Below are 22,928 nucleotides of genomic sequence, written 5' to 3' on the forward strand. Positions count from 1 at the left end.
AATCTGCATACATGTCTGTGACCGTAATGTACAACAACATAAAGAGAAGGATGACACAGAATATTTTAATTATTCTAAATAGTTGATTAATGCAACTTCATTAAAAGTGAAACACCTTTCTTATAGGCTGACATCACTTTATAATTAAATTTACAATATTTAAAATAAATAAATGCACAAGGCATAATACTTTAAGAGTTTGGTATCTATATAATATCGGTGTTTTGATACACCATAGATAACTCTTAATAAACTACAAAGTAGTTGTTGTAGGCATCATTTGCTGTTTCTCATATTGTGCTCTGCCTTCACGACGAGTTGCCATGATATTGCACTACTTCGAATAAGTAACTCTTCACTAATAGAGAAGACTATTGTTACTTATTCTCAGTTGAGTACCACCACCCAGACAGCACTGTTTCACGGCTATTGGCCGATCATCAGTGGGTGGGCAGGTACCCTGGTAATGCAGACATGACGACCCAGTTGTGAAGTTAATCACACAATATGTGAGATGCCAAGAGGTGTAGATGTCAATATTTAAAATAAATAAATGCACAAGGCACTCATATTGTGTGATTAACTTCACAACTGGGTCGTCATGTCTGCATTACCAGGGTACCTGCCCACCCACTGATGATCGGCCAATAGCCGTGAAACAGTGCTGTCTGGGTGGTGGTACTCAACTGAGAATAAGTAACAATAGTCTTCTCTATTAGTGAAGAGTTACTTATTCGAAGTAGTGCAATATCATGGCAACTCGTCGTGAAGGCAGAGCACAATATGAGAAACAGCAAACGATGCCTACAACAACTACTTTGTAGTTTATTAAGAGTTATCTGTGGTGTATCAAAACACCGATATTATATAGATACCAAACTCTTAAAGTATTATGCCTTGTGCATTTATTTATTTTAAATATTGACATCTACACCTCTTGGCATCTCTCATATTGTGTGATTAACTTCACAACTGGGTCGTCATGTCTGCATTACCAGGGTACCTGCCCACCCACTGATGATCGGCCAATAGCCGTGAAACAGTGCTGTCTGGGTGGTGGTACTCAACTGAGAATAAGTAACAATAGTCTTCTCTATTAGTGAAGAGTTACTTATTCGAAGTAGTGCAATATCATGGCAACTCGTCGTGAAGGCAGAGCACAATATGAGAAACAGCAAATGATGCCTACAACAACTACTTTGTAGTTTATTAAGAGTTATCTATGGTGTATCAAAACACCGATATTATATAATTAAATTTACGTGTGTTTAAAAAAAATTACATATTAAGAAATTACTGCATATGATAAAATTAACTTGCTATGAGTTAAAATTAATAATTCCAATTAATAATGTAGTATTAATCTGAGAGAGGGCAGCCAGAGAGTGTGTTACACCTTTGAGGTTAGTTATGTGGGCATCATTGGACTTGGGGGGTGATTCCTTTGGATTGGAGAAGTGCCAAGGTGTCACCAATACGTAAAAATAGTTCTAAGAGTAAGTTGGTAACTACAGAACTGTTAGTGTGGCTTCAGTGGTAGGGAAGATCTTAGAGGCAGTGATCAGGACTGCAATCCAGGGACATTTAGATAGAAAGGTATTCTGAAGGACACACAGCATGGTTTTGTTAATGGAAAATCACGTGTAACTGACCTAGTAAACTATTTTGACACAGTTACTTGTGAGCTGGATGTAGGGAACAGTTTCAACATAATTTATTTGCGATTTAGCAAGGTATTTGACTTGCTCCCTCATGACAGGTTACTGTATAAGCTGAAACATGTTAGGATTGCTGGAGAGATTCTAAGATGGATTTCAGGGTGGCTGCAGGATAGAAGGCAGGTGGTTGTGATTAATGGATATTCTTCAGATTAGTGTAATGTCAGAAGTGAGGTTCCCCAAGGATTGGTTATTGGACTACTGTTGTTTCTCATTCCATAAACAATATTGACAAAGTGATAAAGGGCACGATGTCAAAATTTGCAGATGACTAGGAGAGTTGTTAATGACCAGTAGCAATCAGTGCCTCTTCAGGATGACCTGAACAGGTTTCAAGAATGGTCAGAAAAGTGGCAGCTATATTTTAATGCAGCAAAATGCAAGTTCTTACACTTGGGGAATATCAAGGGACCTGGGAGTTATGATACGAGTTATGAAGTTTAGCAGTATTAATAGGCAGCCAGGATAGCCCATGGCGTGTTATATCAATGATATATCAAACAATATCCTGTAGGTATACGCAGGTCATAATCCCACTGTATAAGGAAATTGTAAGACAACATTTGAAATACTGTATCCAAGTACGCAGACCTCATATGAAAAAAGACATTGAACTTCTTGAAAGGATCCAAAGATGGGCAACTTGCAGGGCATGATCTGCAAAAGGGCATCCATATGAGGAAAGACTCCTATTATGTGGGCTACAGAGCTTGGCATCCAGGCTCCTTAGATTGAGGTTTATAAGGCTCTGAGACAGGTTAGTAAAATGAATGAAGGTGAATTTTCACTGTTATAAAGAATTACAGAACTAGGGGACATAAATTCAAATTACAGGGGAAGAGGTTTAAGACTAGATTGTAGGAAGGTTTATTTTAGCCAGCGAGTTGTTGATTACTGGAACAAGTTGCCTCTGCAGGTAGTTGAGGCTGATAGTTTCAAGAAATTTACAGGCCAACTGGATAGTTGCCTGTGTGAAGAAAACAGATGTAATTCCTGTTTTCTTATCTACTTTTATTTATTTTTTGACTGGTGCAGCAAAAGGCCTGTGGGTTCCTTGTAGTATACAGCTGTTACTAATACTAAAATATAGGTTTATATTGTATACAGCCATTCCCCGACTTACACGCGGGTTGCATTCCACAGAACTCTACATAAGTCGGAATTTCCCTAAATGCTTATGCAGCACTCTCAAATTTGATTGAAGCAAAAAAGAAATGTTCAGTGATAAATAGAATTTTTTATTCAATTTTTTTATCTCATGGGCAGGAAAAATTACAAAAATGTACAAAATTACAAAAATTTCAAAATTATAAAATTACAAAGAGAGAGAGAGAGAGAGAGAGAGAGACAGGCATAATGTCAGCAGGTTTTACCTTTTGAGCATCATTGCCAGAATTTACTCTACAGCTCATAAGCATGGAAGTTGAGGGCTGTGGAGATTTAGAACCGGTTTTTTCCCAACACATCACGAAATTTCTCTGCAGCTGCAGAATTGGCACTTTAAATGTTTTTGGAAACCAGCGCAGTGCTTGAACCTATAAAATCACCCATTGCTTGCCACGAACTTGGCTTGGGGTTCGTCATACTTATCCTTAATATCTTCATAAATATTTCTTGCTTTTGCTTGAATGGCCATTAGACTCAGGGGCACTCGCTTCTGATTCTGATTTTCCAGCCATATTATTAATAGCTTATCCATCTTCGATCACGTGAATGCTGTTTTGTGATCACTGTTGATCTTAAATGTGTTGATCCTTTAACATGTTCTTTTATATGTGCACTGTCCTATAAAATAGTATTCACTGTTGAAGCAGCGAGACCTAATTGCGTGCAATAGATGAAACACTTTGTCCTGCTTCGTACTTCTTAATTAATCATCTTCATTTCTAAATCAGTTTTATTTTGTTTCCGCCGACTGGGCTAGTCAGGTGGGTAAAGTGCCTGCCTGGCAACCCAAAGGGCGTGGGTCCGAATCCCACTTCAGACTTGGATCACAGTAAAAGGCAAAAACTTTGGGAGGTGCATTATGGCCATAGAAGCTGATGCGCCAACAACTAACAAGAAAAAAAAAAAAAAATTCGTTTTCAAGCACTTGCACTTTCCGTTGATTCCTTTTCCTTCACCATTGTAATAAGTAAATAGGAATGAAGAGAATATTCTGAAAATTTATTTATGTTTTTTATATGATTGAAGATTTCAGTGAAGGGGAACTCATTTCACTGTAATATCGTAATGTATAAACCCACACAATTCCAGTTATCGGTATTATTGTAAATGCTATAAGATCGAGTTTACTATCCATTTATAATAGATTGTGCTAACAGAAAAGCCCAATAAACCAGAAAGTGCAAATTGTTTTTATTGTTTTATGATAGTGACCTCCAGAAATGTGTTTTTGAAAAATATCACAGTGATGTTCAAAATTGATTCTTATAACGAAATTATAATAACAATGAAAAGGTAGTGCAATTTCCATTATAAAAATGACCTTTTAGAGAGATAAATAGCATAGTTATATAGCAAAAATTTCAACTTCCAAGGTCTTGGAACAAATTACCAAAAAAACAAACAAACAATGTGTTATTGGGTTCACATCACAATATTTTCATGATACCTCCATTTATTCGTACGGGATGCAAAATACGTTTCCACGATTTTTTTAAGTTTAAATCGTTTTTTTAAGTTGGTCGGCAAAAACTTACATAGAGTCGAATTTCCATAAGTATTAGTTAAGTCATTTGCCATGCATATTTAGTACATTGATTTTATTTTAATTATAAAATAATCTCAGTCTGTGAGAGGGATGTTTCATCTTGAAAATGTAATAACCAATTATTTTAGTGGCTTCGATTTTTTTTTTTTTTTTTTTTTTTATTATTGAAAACATTTGGAAGATCATAGTTGAATTTGTTATCAGGTGGTAATACTAAAATTGCCATTCATTTTTTAATTTCATTTACAGCTATTCTGTACAGTACCTGTAATACTTTATTCTAAACAGAGTTTTAGGCTAAAATTTTGTAAACGAATAATTATTTGTATTTTCATGCAAAAAGCATACATTTCTTTCCTTTTTATTTTTATAAGATGATTTTGTTAGCATGAAATGATAACAAAAAAATAATGGTTGGATTGCACATATAAATAAATTAAAAAAAAAATACAAAAGGAAAATGATTTTCTTTACCTTTAAAAACTGTTTGATTGGCTATTTTTAAATATTCGAACATTTTTGGATTACAAATGCCATGCAGTATATAGGAAATTCCATGCTGTATTATTAAAAAGTTAATTTATTGTGTAGGCATAAGAAACATTTTTGAGAGTTTTGCAGCTAAAGAGAAGTTCAATGAAAATATGAATACAATCAGTTTTTGAAAAAAAAAAAAAAAAAAAAAATTATTGAACTGGCATATTTGGTTTCTTGTAATGATACTTCATTATAATGAAATTTAAACTTATGGAATAGACATAGGAAAATCACATTTCAGTAAAGTAGCAAGGTACTGTTTCAGTGCAAATGTTGAAGCTAGTTTTGAAAGTAATGCAGCACTGTATTATGGTTTTGTCTGTTGGGGCTGGCTTGGGGGATGCCTTTGCCCTTCTAGTGGCAGTGACAGTTGGAAGTTATTCAGCAACTTCATTAGAAGTTGTTGTTATTCAAGCATTCCTGTTTACCCTCCAAACAACAGGCAATCTAGCATCTTTTCAGTACCTACAGATTTTTTAAGGATAAACCAGAAGAGGTCTATTGTAGCTCCCAGAAGTACCCACCCCAGGCCAGTGTGCATCTTGGTCTTTGGTAGCTTTAAACTTAGACACATCTGATTTTTTTTTTTTTTTTTTTTTGATGCAAATGAAAAAGTGATTGGGCATATGCTTACAGAACAGGTCTGTTTATCAAGTTTAAAACCCTACTTTGGTGTGCAACCTTCTTTATTTGTTACTTTGGAAAGTGGCAGAAATTCTTTAGCAACAGTTTGGTCAAGATGCTAGATGTGTCAGTACCTTGAGATTACAGAATCTTTGTAGACTCTTAAAGTTGTCATACCATCGCAACTTGCAGAAAAATGAACACTCCTGTCAGAGGCACATTTTGTTGTTTCTAATATTCACTCTACACTGACACCATACTCTCTATTTTCTTTAATTGCATCAGATTGAGATATTATAACTAGTAACACTGAGATTTGTGGTTTTAGGAATTATGTCAGCACTATTACAACTGGTTCTCATTTGAGAATCATTTCCTGTGGGCCTTTTGATATCAATTCTACATTCACCTGTATCGAAATGATTCAGAACTTCCAGCTTTACCTCTAAGAATGGGTTTTTCCTAGGCGTTTTCTTAATGTGATCTATATTGATATGCTTATTTTCACTCTTGAATTCACATTTTTTTCTATTTCTAGTCAGGTTTTCAGCAGATGAAAAAAGTTACTTATAAATAAATAAAAATGGATATCGCCAAAAGTGCAAAGATGAAGATGGTTATAGAAGTGCCGAATAAACACTGAGGGGAGAGAGAGAGAGAGAGAGAGAGAGAGAGCAAGCAAGCAAGCAAGCAAGCAAAGAAACATGTGGCTAATTCTGTCTGCTGAGATGAGTCAAGGAACCTGCACAACACACACACACACACACACGGCTCACAGGACATATGCAGAAGTTCCACAGTGGCCATATATAGGGATAGCGGTGTTCCACATTGGTGAAATAAAAATGCAGATATATAGAAACATGAAGTGAAAGCTTGTAATGAATAGTCACCTATATGTTAATTTGTATAACTTTGTTAAACATATTTTTAAAATGAGTTATGACAGAAGAACATCATTTATTTTGCATTTTATAAGCACAACATTTTTATTACGATATTTTTATTGTAAAACATTATATGCCCATTTACTTTTTACATATTTGTGTCATGTAATCAGAGTGCCATAAACATAATTATCAAGTCAAGGATGCTAAGTTTAGATAGGTTATGTGGGAAATGTAGGTTTGAAGTAGTGAACATAACTTTCACACCAGTACGGCATTGAAATAAACTTGCTGTTTTAGTGTATTGCCATTGATTAAGAATAGACAGTTTCCTGATCAGCAGCACTTATGAATGTATTCATATAATTTATAAATTCTTTTTGAAATTTCATAAAATTTGGCATCTTCTCTAAGCATCACCATTTGATTAGTTATAACTTGTAGAAATTTGCTAATAGTGTAGTAGCACAACAAATATTTAAGAGGTGCACTTGGTTTGCTAGCTACGTATTTGGTGATAGTTTGGTAATGAATATATTTAATTAATTGAAATCAATAAAATTTTATTTTTATTTCAGATGAATACAAGTGCACGGGCATTAATGAAGCTTTCTGCAAAGTAAGTACAATGCAGTTCCTAGGAAGTGGTTGCCATATAATGATACAGTAAAATCTCAAAAGTCTGTCACTTTTTTTGAAAAATTTGATAAAAAGTTAAAATAATAAAATTCTCTAAGTCTTGCACTTTAAGTGTCCTTTGTTTGACCAATATAAATTATATGACCACAGAAAATTTTTGCAGCAAAACTTTCCTGAACTGATATGGTAGATTGACAGGCTCATAATCAAATTAACAAATGTTGTTTTCGGTATAACTATTGTTTTCAGTAACAAATAAATTTTGAGAAAATTTATTTCTTCTCTCTGAATATTGTTTTTATTAATTTTACCATTAGCATTAGTAGAGACACATGATCTAAGAAAGCAACCTTATTTAGCATCAGCCAAAAAAAAACAAAAAAAACCCTTGCTCTTTCACCCATCTATTCACTCCAAAAGTTTGTCTAGTTCAGCCCTTGAATTTATTTAAGCTGTCAACTTCCAGAACGGAAAATGGAAGTTTGTTCCAGCAATCAACAAAATGTTGGCTAAAGGTATATTTCTGCACATCTATTCTACAACTGTTTTTCCTCAATTTGAATTTATGCCCCCTCAGGTGTGGAATCTGAGCAACAGGAAGAATTCCATCAGCATTGACCTTGATCAAACCATTCAAGGACTTATCCACCACAATCGGATCTCCTCATAGGTGCCTAGTCTCTAGATGTTGCAATTTGCCGAAGTTAAGCCTATCTTTGTAACTCCAATTTCCAATTTCCACTCTCCAATTTCGTTGCCCTTCTCTGTACTTGTTCTGGTAGCGCAACATCTTTCCTAAAATGAGGCCCCCAGACCTGACCTGTATGCAGTACTTAAGGTGTGACCTGACCTGTATGAAGTACTTAAGGTGTGACCTGACCATTGCCTTATACAGTGGGATATACATCTCCTTATTAACATAATTCCTTTATATCATTGACAAGACCCCAAGAGCTACTCTTGCACTGTCTGAACTGCTCAGAAAACTTCATACCTAACTGTACAATTACCCCCAGGTCTTTTTCATTCTCCACTCAACTGAATGTAGTATTGCACAGTTGGTATGTTACTCTGGGATTACTTCTACCCATATGCAGTACTTTGCATTTGTCAACATTACACTTCAGTTGCCAACTCTCAGACCATCTGCCCAACTTTTATAGATCCTGTTGCAGTAGCATACTGTTATTAGCAATCCTGCCCTCCTTTGTGTCATCTGCAAACTCTGACATTAGTCTCATATTCCTTCATCAGTATCATTGATAAATGCAGAAAACAACAATGGGCCCAACACAGATCCCTGGGGAACTCCACCAATAACATTAGTCCATGAAGAGCAGTGTCCATTGATTACCACTCTCTTTCTTCTTCCCTTCAACCCTCCCTTTATCCATAGTAGCAACTTGCCCTTAAAATTCCAATTTTTTTAGTAGGTCTTCCATGTGCAACCGTATCAAAAACTTTCCTAAAATCCAAGTATATGAAATCAAAATTATGTTTTGCATCCATTTCCTTTGTGACTACATCATAGTATCCAATCAAATTGATGAGACAAGACTTCTCCTTAACAAAGCCATGCTATGTCTGAACTATAACTGCAGTCTTGTCTAGATGATCCTGCATTACTTCTTTAACCAGCGACTCCATTATTTAACTGGAACAGAAGTTAAACTAACAGGTCTGTAATTATTCATGTCACCTTTCAATTCCCTTTTCTGAATTGTGGAAACATTTACACACGTCCAGTATGTGTGGACCTCCCGTGAGTCCAAGGATGCCCTCATAATCATGGCTAAGAGCCTATTGCCTTTGCAGCCTTCTTCAATATAACTAGATAGATCCCATCCACCCAAGGTGCCTGCCTTACATTTAATTTAAGCAATTTCTCCTCCACTTTGCCCTCAGTTATTACCAAACAATTTAGCTCCCAGCCAGAGTTTGATAAACGTTTTGCATTCCCCCCTTAATAACTCCCATGTGTGAATGTAGATGCAAAATACTCATTCAGTTTGTCAGCTACCTGAGCAGAATCATTAACAATAAAACCATCGATATCAAGTCCACTGATATCGACATCCATTTAGGCCTAAGCTTTGAACAATATTTCTTAGTTGGTATGAAAAACCTAGTAGCTTCCAAGATTAATTCCTTGAATTCTTCCCATTTAGAATTTACTGTAGGTAACATCATCAGTTGGTCCCAATGTATAGAATTTAAAAACTGCCCAAGACCACTGTAGTCACCTTCATGAAAGCCCTTCCCTTTACTTCTGATGGTAGTTATGTCTTTGAGCAAATCCCACATCAGTACACTGTGATAACTGCCACCTAGTGGTTCCTTTATTTGCAGATTCTTAATGCATGAATAATCACTTCTGATAATCAGATCAAGAGTATTACTCCCTCTGGTTGCCCTTCGAACATGCTGCTGTAGAAAACAGTCATCCAGTAAATCCACAAAAATCTTGCTAGTGTGTGAGTGACCAACTCAAGTTCCAGTCTATATTTGTGAAGTTAAAATCCCCCATTATAAGACAATCTGATTTACTGGCCCACTCTCTATTTCTGTGTACAATTTTTTGTTGTACTGATCAGAGTCATTAGGCTTATAACATTCCAATCTCAATTTTGCTTTCCCTGTGCTTATGTTGCACCAAACTGACTCAACACTGCACTGTCTACCAATGTTAACTGGATGCACTTCCTTAGATTTTGTGTTTCTTAACAACATCACACCTCTTCCCTTTCTATCCTGTCTGTCCTTTTTGTACACATTGTACTCCCCAAATTCCAATTCTGCATTCCTTATATCCGTGTGTCACTACATCTCTGATATCCCAACAATATCCGCCTTTGATGTCTTCATCAGCACCTCAAATTCTTCAAATTTATTTACTATACTCCTGGCATTGGTGTAAATACATTCCTATTCGTAATATTTTGTCTGCTGCTACTGATGATGCTCCAGCAATGACGGGGCACCACAAGTGTTTCTTAGCGCATTTGAAACAAGCAGTACCAAATGTACTCACTATACATTGTGTTCTTCATTGTCAACATTTGATTGCGAAGAATTTAAGTAAAAACCTGCATACGTCGCTCCATTACGTTACTAGAACAGTCAACAAGATTAGAAGCAATTCATTGAGTGACAGATTGTTTAGCCAACTTTGTAGTGAAAACGATGAAGATTTCAATCGTTTGGTGCTTCACACAGAAGTTCATTGGCTTTCAAAAGGTATTTGTCTGAATCGATTTTACAATTTGTTTGATTCAGTACTAGAGTTCCTAGAAAACAGAGACGACGGATTGCGGGCCAACCTGATTACATCCAAAAATGACATCGGTTATTTGACAGACCTCTATAAAATATTTAATGAAGTCAATCTACAATTACAAGGTGATGAAAGGAATTTAATTAAAACAAAAAAAACGTTATTGTCGCTTTTGTGGGGAAACTTCTGTTCAAGCGGAATCTAGGCCGAGGGTAATATAGCCACTTTTCAAATTTATCAGCAGTGTCTCTCAAAAAGGAAGATTTACTTACATACTGCCAACACTTGGAGGTTCTCCATGCTGATTTTAATGAGCGATTCAAGGATATTCTAAACATGAATAGTATGAATCAGAGCTGTAATACTCAATATGTTCTACGTTGACAATAATATTAGTAAAATAATAAGAGGAGTAACAATAAGTAACTCCTCTTATTATTTTACTAATCTAAACATGAATATACCAAATTGGATTCTAGATCCTTTCTCACATGTAAACACAGCAGGATCATCAAATTTAGAAGCGGAACTCATAGAACTCACAACAAATGAAGAACTAAAAATAAAATTCAAAAGTGGATACCAAGAGTTCTGGCTTCAGAAATCAATACTGACACTGTACCCTGGATTATGGGATATAGTGCAGAAATTTTTAATTGCATTTCCATCTTCTTATTTGGCTGAGCGTGGGTTTAGTGCTGTAGCGAATTTACCATCTAAGAAAAGGAACCGATTGCATATAACTGAGCGTGGCGATTTACGACTGTTTTTAAGGAAAGTTGAACCCGATAATAACAAACTTTTAAAAATGCATCAGGCTCATTCTTCATATTAATTTGTTATTTTTTCTTTGTATTTTTACTTTGTAAGTTTGAAATAAACAGTTTTCTAATACATTTGATGGTATTTTGATTATTACAATAAGATTCTTGCTAATGTAATACAATCTCCTAATATGTATTCTGAATTTTCATATTTAACATTGTATGAAACTGTGCATAATGTTATTCGAGCATACACTTTACAATCTTTACATATGGGCTATGTTTCATCAAAATCGGAATAGCAATAACTGTGTTCAAGATGAAGCACATATTGGCCACTACTTTTTCAATAATTTAACAGCATAAGTAGTAATGTATCATTAGTTGCTATTTACGTTGAAAATATCAAACAGCTTGAACGCAGAAAACTGTTATAATGGGGGCGTTACAAAATTTATGTCTTGCAAAGTGGGCGGTGGCCCGAAAACGTTTGGGAACCTATGATATAGTCCCTCCTATCATGTCTGGCCAGCATTGTAGACACATTCAAATTTAACCCTAATTTACAACTTTTTTTTTTTTTTTTTTTTTTTAAACGTTCATCTATACTTGTTAATTAAGTCCTCAGATCTCCTACTCTTAATGTCATTAGTGCCTGTGTGAACAACTATATTAGCTTTTGTGCTCTTAAGAGATGAAATCTGCTTTACAACATCATCAACTTTTGCCCCTTGCAGACATACCCTGGTCCTATTCCACCTTTCCTTTTTGCCCAATATATTTCCCAATGCACAATATATTGCTTTGTACAGTGGGATAATCACATCTTTGCTAGCTAAGTTCCTGTATATTATTCATAGAACTTCCTTGTTTTCCTCTGCAGTTAAATTTATTCTCGCTGTCTATACTGCTCAGGAAACATAATATCCGATTGCACAGTTACTCCAGGTCTTTTTCATTTTCTGTTATACCGAGTCTAGTACCACACAGTTGATGTGTTAATCTGGTATTATTGCTACCCATGCAGGCTACCTTTTATTTGTCGATGTTAAACTTCAGTTTCCATTTCTTCAGGCCATCTGACTAATTTTTCTAGACCTTGTTGCAGTATCATACCATCATTACTTTCATTAATCACCTTGCCAATCTTTGCATCATCTGCAAACTTATAGATCCTCATATTTCATCATCATTATCAATAATAAATATAAAAAACAACAATGGACCTGTTTCTGAACCCTGAGGGACTCGACTAATAACATTAATCCATGAAGGGTAGTGTCCATTAAGAAACACAGTCTTCACCCACTCACTCATCCATTTATCTATAGCAGTGACTTGCCCTTAATGCCATAGTTCTCTGGTTTGTACAGTAGGCTTTTATGTGCAATAGTATCAAAAGCCTTCCTGAAATCCAAGTAAAAAGAAAGTAAAAGTAAAGTGCAGCCATTATCAACCCACTGCAGGATGGAAGCCTCCTCAACAATTCATGCTGAGGGAAATGGACCATAATCTGCCACGCTGGTCCAGTGCGGGTTGACAGATCGACCGTATTCAGCAGTCAGGGACTTGAACCCCGGTCTACTCAAAGAGCGTGTGCTACTGCACTCCCGCTCCTGCCCACTCGGCTACAGAGGCCTGGAAATCCAAGTATATGCTATTAAAATTATTTTTTGCTTCCAGTTGTTTGTTACTGCATAATCATATCAATTCGTATTAGTCAGACAAGATCATCTTGTCTGACCAATGTCTGTCGTGACTGTAGTATAATTGCAATCCTGTGTGGATGGTTCTGCATTACTTCTGCACCAATGACTCCATTATTTTCCCTGCATAAGAAATTAAGATAACAGGTCTGTAATTAATTGTGTCAGCCTTTAATCCACCTTTGTGAACGGAGAATGCATGCACACATCTCCAGTCCAGAGGGACCTCACCTGAACCAAAAAATTCTCTCATAATTATGGCTAAGGGTTTGCTTAAATTCTTTGTTACCTCCCTTAATGTAATTGAATAGATCTAATATGACCCAAAACGTTTTTTTAGTTTAGCTTTAAAGTTTCTCTTCCAATTTCTTCTCAGTTATCACAGAATCATTTAGCTCCCTGTTAGAGTTTAATAAGCTTTTGGCACCCCATTCATTAAGAATTCCTCATGTTTGAATGTTGCACAATATTTAAGGCTGTTATTTGTAGGAAAAATGTTCCCTTCAGTTCTCCCTTGCAACAGTACTAACTCTACTGCGAGTCTGTGCTTTTCTGCTCTAGTCTGAGCCATGATTTTCATTAAATTCTGTTTAATTTGGGAATAATTCTCTAAAATAATAGATACCTAAATGCAATAATACATATTATGCTATTGAGTTTGTTATATGTATTTTGCTGTCCCATTCATTTGTTTGTTTATAGAATTTTAACTTAAGCCTTGCTAGAATAAAGTTTCTTAGCTATAAACCAAAGAAAAAGGCCATCCTACGTGATTAGTACCTTCGAGCTACTGTTTACTTCAGTTCCACCACCATGCATTGCATTGCTAGTTACGTGATGTAATATTTTTGCCAAATCACCAATACAAAAGCCCTGTGAATTTTTCCCTTTCCTTCTAATGTTAGTATAACCAAAGAATTTTCCACTGCTTTTATAGCAAGGAAATTAAGCATACCTCTTTTAATCTGCCTTTGCTACACTTTCATAATCTGTTTAAGTATGCTTAATCTCCTGTGTAACTTGATTACATACTAGTTTGTACTTGCTGTAGGATTCTGTGTCCCCTTCACAATTTATAATCATACCACGCTTTTCCTTCTTTGCATTAAATTCAGAGCGGTAATCATAGCCGAGGGGTCATGTGCACGGGTGCATAAATATACGTGCCTTGAGTGACTGGGGTTCAAGCCTGTGACTTCTAAATATGGTGCTATTTCTTGTATTCTGTCTATCTTGTTAACTCCTATGACCGTTTGGTCGTCCTGGAGTATAAACAGAAAATTTATTATTTGTTTATTATTACTCTCTTAAAATAAATGCTTTCATTCATATAAATATTTTGTGAGAAATGGTGAGGGGAATGAATCCTCTCACCACCCTGACATGTTTTAGCACTCTTTTGTGCTTAGTCAGAGAATGATAGCTCCCCTTGGGTTCTGAGGAAAATAATGGAGTCACTGGTTAAAGAAGCATTACAGGATCATCTAGACAAGACTGCAGTAATAGTGAAGACACATCATGGATTTGTTAAAGGGAGGTCTTGTCTGATCAGTTTGATTGGATACTATGATGTGGTCACAAAGGAACTGAATGTTAAAAATAATTTTGATATCATATACTTGGATTTCAGGAAAGCTTTTGATACTTTTGCACCTGGAAGACTGCTGTACAAATTGGAGAGGTATGGCATTAAGCTTAAGTTGCTACAATGGATAAAGGGATGGTTGATTGGGAGATGACAGATAGCAGTAATCAATGGACACTGCTCTTCGTGGACGAATGTTATTAGTGGATGGTTCCCCAGGGTTCGATGCTGGGCCCATTGTTGTTTTGTGTATTCATCAATGATATTGATGAAGGTATACCAGGATTACTGTCCAAATTTGCAGATGATACAAAGGTTGGCAGGGTTGTTAATGACAGTAAAGACAGTATGCAACTCCAACTGGATCTTGATAAGTTGGGCAAATGGGCTGAGAAGTAGCAACTGAAGTTTAACATTGACAAATGCAAAGTACTGCATATGGGTAGCAATAACCCAAGAGAAACGTACCAACTGTGTGGTACTATGGAACTCATGGAAGTGGAAAGTGAAAAAGACCTGGGGATAATTGTGCAGTCAAATTTGAAGTTCTCCGAGCAGTGCAGACAGGCTGCCAGAGCAGGTCATGGAGTCTTGTCAATGATATATAGGAATTTTGCTAGCAGGGACAGGGAGGTGATTTATCCCATTGTACAAGGCAATGGTCAGGCCACACTTATGTACAGGTCTGGAGGCCTCATTTTAGGAAGGATGTAGAGTTGCTAGAATGAGTACAAAAAAGGGCAACAAGATTGGTGAGGGGCACAAAGGGGTGCTCTTACCAAGAAAGGCTTAAGTTCTGCAAATTGCAGTGCCTGGAGAGTAGGCACCTGTGAGGTGATCTAATTGAGGCGTATAAGGCCTTGAATGGGTTGAGCAAGCTGAATGCTGATGGCATTCTTCCTCTTGCTCAGATTAAGAACCTGAGGGGACATAGGTTCAAGTTGAGGAAAGACAGTTGTAGAAAAGATGTGCAGAAATTTGCCTTTAGCTAGTGGGTGTTTGGAACAGACTGCCATCTTTTGTTGTGGAAGTTGATAGCCTAAATAAATTTAAGGCTGAGCTGGATAGGCATTTGGAACGAATAGAGGCGTGAAATGGGACTTTTTTTTTGCTGATGCTGCATAAGTTTGCATTCTTGCATTGTATGCCTCTATTAATGCTAATGCCAACCTCTGCTCATGACAGTTGCTAAATATATACTGTATCAAATAGCTTTATAGCCTTATTTTATTACTCATACTGCATGACATCTTTTGATGTTTGTTAGTTAATTTAAAAGGTTTTGTCTAGTATACGTAATGTTGATTTGATTTTTTTTTTACTTCTCTTTTTACTTATTACTCCAAATCTAATCTATAAGTAAATTAGTTAGCTATGCTTTATGAATTAGTTAATTGTAGTATGAAAGTACAAAGTGTTGTTTTTTCAATACATATCTCTTCTAAAATAGTTAACTTTATTCCGTAGTACACAGCCAGGACCATCTAGAATTGCTCCACCTACTCCTACTGCAGATAGTCTTCAGCAAGTTACCCCACCTGTAACTACTACATCAGGTATATTGTGAGAGGCTTAAAAAAGTTTTATATTCTTTAACTGTCGCTTTCTTTTTAGAACCTGTGAAGCCGACCAGGCTAGCCGAGTGGGTAAAGTACCTGCCCGGCAACCCAAAGGTCGCGGGTTCGATTCCCGCCTCGGGCTTGGATCAAAGTACTGCAAAAACCTTGGGAGGTGCAATATGGCCACAGAAGCCGATGCGCCAACAACTACCAAATCAAAAAAAAAAAAAAAAAAAAAAAGAACCTGTGATCAATAATTGTTAACTCTATAATAATTAACAGGTATATACATTCTAAGTGTAAAGGTGCACATTGTTTTATATATTACGGCACAAAACAAATTAATTTTTTCATATCTGATATATGACTTTGCAATATTAATTTCCATTAAAAGTTTCAGATGTAATGGCAACCCGGTAGTTTGATTTTCTCTCACTCTTTTGCAAAGAGAATTAAAGTCTCTTAAAGATGAGTAAATAAGCCTATTTTTAGAGAAGAGTATTATTTTTGAGTAACTCAAATAAGGTAAAATCGTTTCTGAAATGTCGTACCAAATTCACCTCTTGAAACCTGGAACTGGAACCCATGTGAACAATGAGTTCCCATGAATGTGAAGACTTTAATTCTCTTTGCATTTTAGCAGATTCAGATTGAAGAAAGGACCATGAGGATCACTTAAGTAAATTCACAAATGGATATGTGGCCCACCAATATGAGATGATATGTTTGAGAACTTTGCTTGGTCTTCGTTTTTAGGATTGAGTGTTTCTAAAGATATGGTGTGTGACTGTGCAGTTTTTCTTGTAATGATTTTCACTTTTATGAAAGTGATTGTGTGGTGTTTTAAATTTGATTGTTATGATTAGTAGGCATAAAATTCTAAAAGTGTTAATGGTGGTTTTAATTCTTTAGAAAATGCCAGATCAGTTTATACCCTTGGGGACATTAAAGTATCTTACTGAAACCATCATAAGGAGGAAGAGAGCATCTCATAATGAAGGAACATCTTAATGTGTGAATAATCACTTATGATAATCAGAAGTGATTTTTCAGTAGCCAGATTCTTTTAATAATTTTAACATTTGCATTTGAGAAATGAGTTTAAATAAAAGTTTGAAGTCAAATGCAATACCAACGTCCTTTTGACAAGTTACAACTTTAATTTTTCTTTTTTCGTGTGGACGTCTGGGCTGATTTGAAAGGATTGATGGTGAGACCAAATATTGATCAACGTAGTTTTTTTAAAGCATTTAAAGGTAATTGTTGGTTGTGATATTGTTTTAGAGGGCTTCCTCAGCAGATCAAGATATTGACCAAATTTTTAAGTCATTTTTTAGGAGCATTACAACTAAGGCCATATTGCTCCAGGGATATGGGGTGTCTTGTCCCTTTCTTGACCCTTCCGCATCGTCCGTATTTGGTGGTCACGGGTTCGAACCCCAGTCTAATCAAGAAGCGTGTGCTACGCACTGCTGCTCCTTCCCACTTGGCTACGGAGGCACCTTTAAGTTTACAGAAGGCAAGGGAATGAGGCTGAGAATAGAATGATAGACAGGAGGATTCCACCCTGGTGAATATCCATATGAAAACTTACCTAGACAAGATAAAGGGTACATTAGAAATGATCGGGACTCTGTTTTAAAGTGGATTTCACATTAGCATTTCACATGTGAGATAAAAGTGAGAATGTCTCCAGAGATGATGTAGTACCCACAAAGAAGAGTTTTGAGTTGCAAAGGTACAATCACAATACAGTCAAATGTGGGTGACAGCTATTGTGGTGTCAATAAAGGTGGTCTGTAGCAGTTAGTGATGATGGAAGTATCTTTTCTGCCATTGTAAATTTGCATGGCAGAACTTGGAAAAATGTGTTTCGTGATTAATTGGAATAGAATTCCCTGAGGCTTGTCACAGATATTTAATTAAAAACTAGGGCTTGCTACTTGAGAGTCTAAAATGCCGGTGGAACTGATAGTTGTGACACTTGTGAATTAAGTTATCGAATTTCGGGAAAGTCCAGTTCAGCGACAAAACAGATAAATGTGTCCAGTTGTTCTGTGACAAAACACAGGGGAATGTTGCCCCTCTGTAAAAAAAAAAAAAAAAAAAAAAAAAAAAAAATTTCTGTCTGTTTGTCCCAGTTAGTGGTCAGCGACATGGATGGAACACTTGCCATTCCTCCATGTTGATAGGCGCCTCCGTAGCCAGGTAGCCAGGAGCGGTAGCGCGTAGCACACGCTTCTTGATTAGACCGGGGTTCAAGCCCATGATCACCAAATATGGAGAATGCGGAAAGGTCAGGGAATGACCACCGCATATCCCTGGAGCAATATGGCCTTAGTTGCTAATGCTCCTAAAAACCAAATAACAACAACAACCATGTTGATCCAGTCAATGTGGGTCACATTGACCCAGATGGGTGAGATGCTGAGACTTTTGCAAATTCTGTTTGACTTCACACATTATTCATTTTCCTACCAGAATATCAGACTGTCTAAATGACATACCTAACACTCTTGGTCTTTTTCTCACAAACAGCCCTTCAAAGTATGATGTACTTTGAAGGGTATGATGTCCAGTTCTGTGACAAAACAAGATGAGTGGTCCTCTAGGCTCTTTGTGATAATTCCTTTTCCAGTGGAGCCTTTATGGTGTGGCCATTCTCAGCCTTGTGTTGTTTGGCATTTTCTGCCCAGACACGATAGAAGAGATGCCTTGTGGATTAACTAAGATCTTGAGGGAATCTGCAAGACTCTGGGGGGAGGATGGAATTTTTATCAGCATGCCATGGATTTGTAGGTAAAAGGAATCTATTTTGTAAAGATGGTATCCATTTGAACAAAGGTGATGCAAGGATTTTATGTCAGTATCATTGAGGATAATTTAAGGGATCAGAGAAACTGCTAGTTAAGTGGAGAAGGATATTTTAGATCTGCATTTTTCTGATGACATGGATGCTTGCACTCACCTCAAGAATTCTAGTCTGTTGCCACAAAAGCCGATGTTGATAAGATGTTCTGAGGGTAGCAACGGTTCAAATGCAGGGGAAGATAAAGCTTCAGATACAAACCTAAATATCTTTTAGGGGTGTGTCAGGGTAAACGATAGAAGCTTAAATAGCCGTAACTGTGTCTACAGTAGTGTCAGGAGTGTTGTCAATAAAATGGTTGAATTTCAACTCCTGGTTATAACAAATAATTCTGACATTAGCATTAGCATTAGTAGAGGCATTTGATGCAAGAAAGCAAGCTTATGCAACATCAGCCAAAAAAAAAAAAAAAACCCCACTTCCACTTCACCCCTCTGTTCGTTCAAAATACCTGTCCAGCTGAGCCTTAAACTTATTTAGGCTATCAACCTCCACCACAAGGGATGGGAGTCTGTTCCACCAACCAACCACCCGCTGGCTAAAGGCAAATTTCCGCACATCTATCCTACATCTGTCTTTCCTCAATTTGAATTTATGCCCTCTCAGGTGATTTTTCTGAGCTAGAGGAAGAATCCCATCAGCATTGAGCATGCTTAAACCATTCAAGGCTTTATACACCTCTATCAGATCACCTCGCTGGTGCCTAGTCTCCAGACACTGTAATTTGCAAAACTCAAGCCTTTCTTCATAAGAGCACCCCTTTGTTCCATTCACTAATCTTGTTGCCCTTCTCTGTACTCGTTCCAGCAGCTCTACATCCTTCTTGAAATGAGGCCTCCAGACCTGTATACAGTACTCTAGGTGTGGCCTGACCATTGCCTTATACAATGGAATAATCACCTCCTTATCCCTGCTGGAAAAATTCCTGTATATCATTGACAATACTCCATGAGCTACTCTTGCAGCCCGTCTGCACTGCTCAGAGAACTTCATATCTGCCTGCACAACCACCCCCAAGTCCCTTTCATTCTCTACCACTGTCAGTGTAGTACCACAGAGTTGATACGTTGCTCTGGGGTTGCTGTTTCCCATGTGTAGTACTTTACATTTGTCAATGTTAAACTTCATTTGCCACCTCTCAGCCCATCTGCTCAACCTTTCCAGATCCTGTTGCAGCAGCATAGTGTCAGTAGTGTCCTTGACAACCCTGCCAACCTTTGTATCATCTGCAAACTTGGACATTAAGCTTGATATACCATCATCAATATCATTTATAAATACAGAAAACAATAATGGACCCAACACTGAGCCCTGAGGGACTCCACTAATAACATTAGTCCACGATGAGCAGTGTCCATTGATTACCACTCTGTCTTCTCCCCCTCAACCACCCCTTTATCCATAGCAGCAATTTGCCTCCAATGTCACACTGCTCCAATTTGTGTAGCAGTCTTCCATGTGCAACAGTATCAAAAGCCTTTCTAAGATCCAAGTATATAATATCAAAGTTATTCCCTGCATCCAGTTCTTTTGTGACTGCATCATAGTATCCAATCAAATTGGTCAGGCAAGACTTCCCCTTAACAAAACCATGCTGTGTCTGAGCTATAACTGAAGTCTTGTCTAAATGATCCTGCAGTGCTTCTTTAACCAGTGCCTCCATTAATTTTCCTGGAACAGAAGTTAAGCTCACAGGTCTATAATTACTTGTGTCAGCCTTTGATCCTCCTTTGTGAATTGGGGTCACATTTGCACATTTCCAGTCTATGGGTACCTCCCCTGAGTCCAAGGAAGCTCTCATAATTATGGCTAAGGGTTTGCTTACTTCCTTTGCTGCCTCCTTTAATATAACTGGATAGATCCCATCCACCCCGGGTGCCTTTCTTCTGTTTATCTTCAACAGTTTCTTCTCCACTTTACTCCCAGTTATTTCAAGATTCTGTAGCTTACTGCTAAAGTTGAATACACCTCTGGCCTTTCCCTTGCTGAATAACTCCTCATGTGTGAATGTCGATGCAAAATATTCATTTAGTTTGTTAGCTACCTGAGCAGGATCATCAACAGTTGACCCATCAATATCAAGTGGACCAATCTGATTCATCCCCTTCCTTCTAGAGTTTAGCATTAGCATTAGCATTAGCATTAGTAGAGGCATTTGATGCAAGAAAGCAAGCTTATGCAGCATCAGCCAAAAAAAAAAAAAAAAAAAAAAAGAGTAACATAAATAAATAAAAATAACCACTTCCACTTCACCCCTCTGTTCGTTCGAAATACCTGTCCAGCTGAGCCTTAAACTTATTTAGGCTATCAACTTCCACGACAAGGGATGGAAGTCTGTTCCACCCACCAACCACCCGCTGGCTAAAGGCAAATTTCCGCACATCTATCCTACATCTGTCTTTCCTCAATTTGAATTTATGCCCTCTCAGGTGATTTTTCTGAGCTAGAGGAAGAATCCCATCAGCATTGAGCATGCTCAAACCATTCAAGGCTTTGTACACCTCTATCAGATCACCCCGCTGGTGCCTAGTTTCCAGACACTGTAATTTGCAAAACTTAAGCCTTTCTTCGTAAGAGAACCCCTTTGTCCCATTCACCAATCTAGTTGCCCTTCTCTGTACTCGTTCCAGCAGCTCTACATCCTTCCTGAAATGAGGCCTCCAGGCCTGTATACAGTACTCTAGGTGTGGCCTGACCATTGCCTTATACAAGGGAATAATCACCTCCTTATCCCTGCTAGAAAAATTTCTATATATCATTGACAATACACCATGAGCTACTCTTGCAGCTCGTCTGCACTGCTCAGAGAACTTCATATCTGCCTGCACCACCACCCCCAGGTCCCTTTCATTCTCTACCACTGTCAGTGTAGTACCACAGAGTTGATACGTTGCTCTGGGGTTGCTGTTTCCCATATGTAGTACTTTACATTTGTCAATGTTAAACTTCATTTGCCACCTCGAAGCCCATCTGCTCAACCTTTCCAAATCCTGTTGCAGCAGCATAGTGTCAGTAGTGTCCTTGACAACCCTGCCAACCTTTGTATCGTCTGCAAACTTGGACATTAAGCCTGATATACCATCATCAATATCATTTATAAATACAGAAAACAATAAAGGCCCCAATACTGAACCCTGAGGGACTCCACTAATAACATTAGTCCACGATGAGCAGTGTCCATTGATTACCACTCTCTGTCTTCTCCCCCTCAACCACCCCTTTATCCATAGCAGCAACTTGCCTCCAATGCCACACTGCTCCAATTTGTGCAGCAGTCTTCCATATGCAACAGTATCAAAAGCCTTTCTAAGATCCAAGTATATAATATCAAAGTTATTCCCTGCATCCAGTTCTTTTGTGACTGCATCATAGTATCCAATCAAATTGGTCAGGCAAGACTTCCCCTTAACAAAACCATGCTGTGTCCTAGCTATAACTGAAGTCTTGTCTAGATGATCCTGCAGTGCTTCTTTCACCAGTGCCTCCATTAATTTTCCGGGAACAGAAGTTAAACTCACAGGTCTATAATTACTTGTGTCAGCCTTTGATCCCCCTTTGTGAATTGGGGTCACATTTGCACATCTCCAGTCAATGGGTACCTCCCCTGAGTCCAAGGAAGCTCTCATAATTATGGCTAAGGGTTTGCTTACCTCCTTTGCTGCCTCCTTTAATATAACTGGATAGATCCCATCCACCCCAGGTGCCTTTCTTGTGTTTATCTTCAACAATTTCTCCTCCACTTTGCTCTCAGTTATTACAAGATTCTCTAGCTTACTGCTAGAGTTGAATACACCTCTGGCATTCCCCTCGCTGAATAACTCCTCATGTGTGAATGTCGATGCAAAATATTCATTTAGTTTGTTAGCTACCCGAGCAGGGTCATCAACAGTTGACCCATCGATCTCAAGTGGACCAATCTGATTCATCCCCTTCCTTCTAGAGTTTACATAAGTAAAGAACTCTTTGCTGTTTTTCTTCGCATCCCTTGCCAAGGATCTCTCGTAATCTGCCTTCGCCTGCCTAACCTCCTTTGTAACTTGGTTACAGATCAAC

General features: G+C 37.5%; 1 protein-coding gene across 1 annotated transcript in view; it reads left to right on the forward strand.

Moving 5' to 3' along the window:
- The window catches only part of POSH (SH3 domain containing ring finger posh), a 372,146-nt gene that overhangs the window by 108,232 nt on the left and 240,986 nt on the right, over positions 1-22,928 (forward strand). The window contains exons 5-6 of the mRNA XM_090379928.1: positions 7,058-7,098; positions 15,915-16,003. Coding sequence (XP_090236054.1) covers positions 7,058-7,098; positions 15,915-16,003 — 130 coding nt within the window. The remainder of the gene's footprint in view (positions 1-7,057; positions 7,099-15,914; positions 16,004-22,928) is intronic.

The sequence above is a fragment of the Mastigoproctus giganteus genome, chromosome 8 (genome assembly GCF_048544385.1).
Source record: "Mastigoproctus giganteus isolate SK-2022 chromosome 8, ASM4854438v1, whole genome shotgun sequence".
NCBI classification, from domain to species: Eukaryota; Metazoa; Arthropoda; class Arachnida; order Uropygi; family Thelyphonidae; genus Mastigoproctus; species Mastigoproctus giganteus.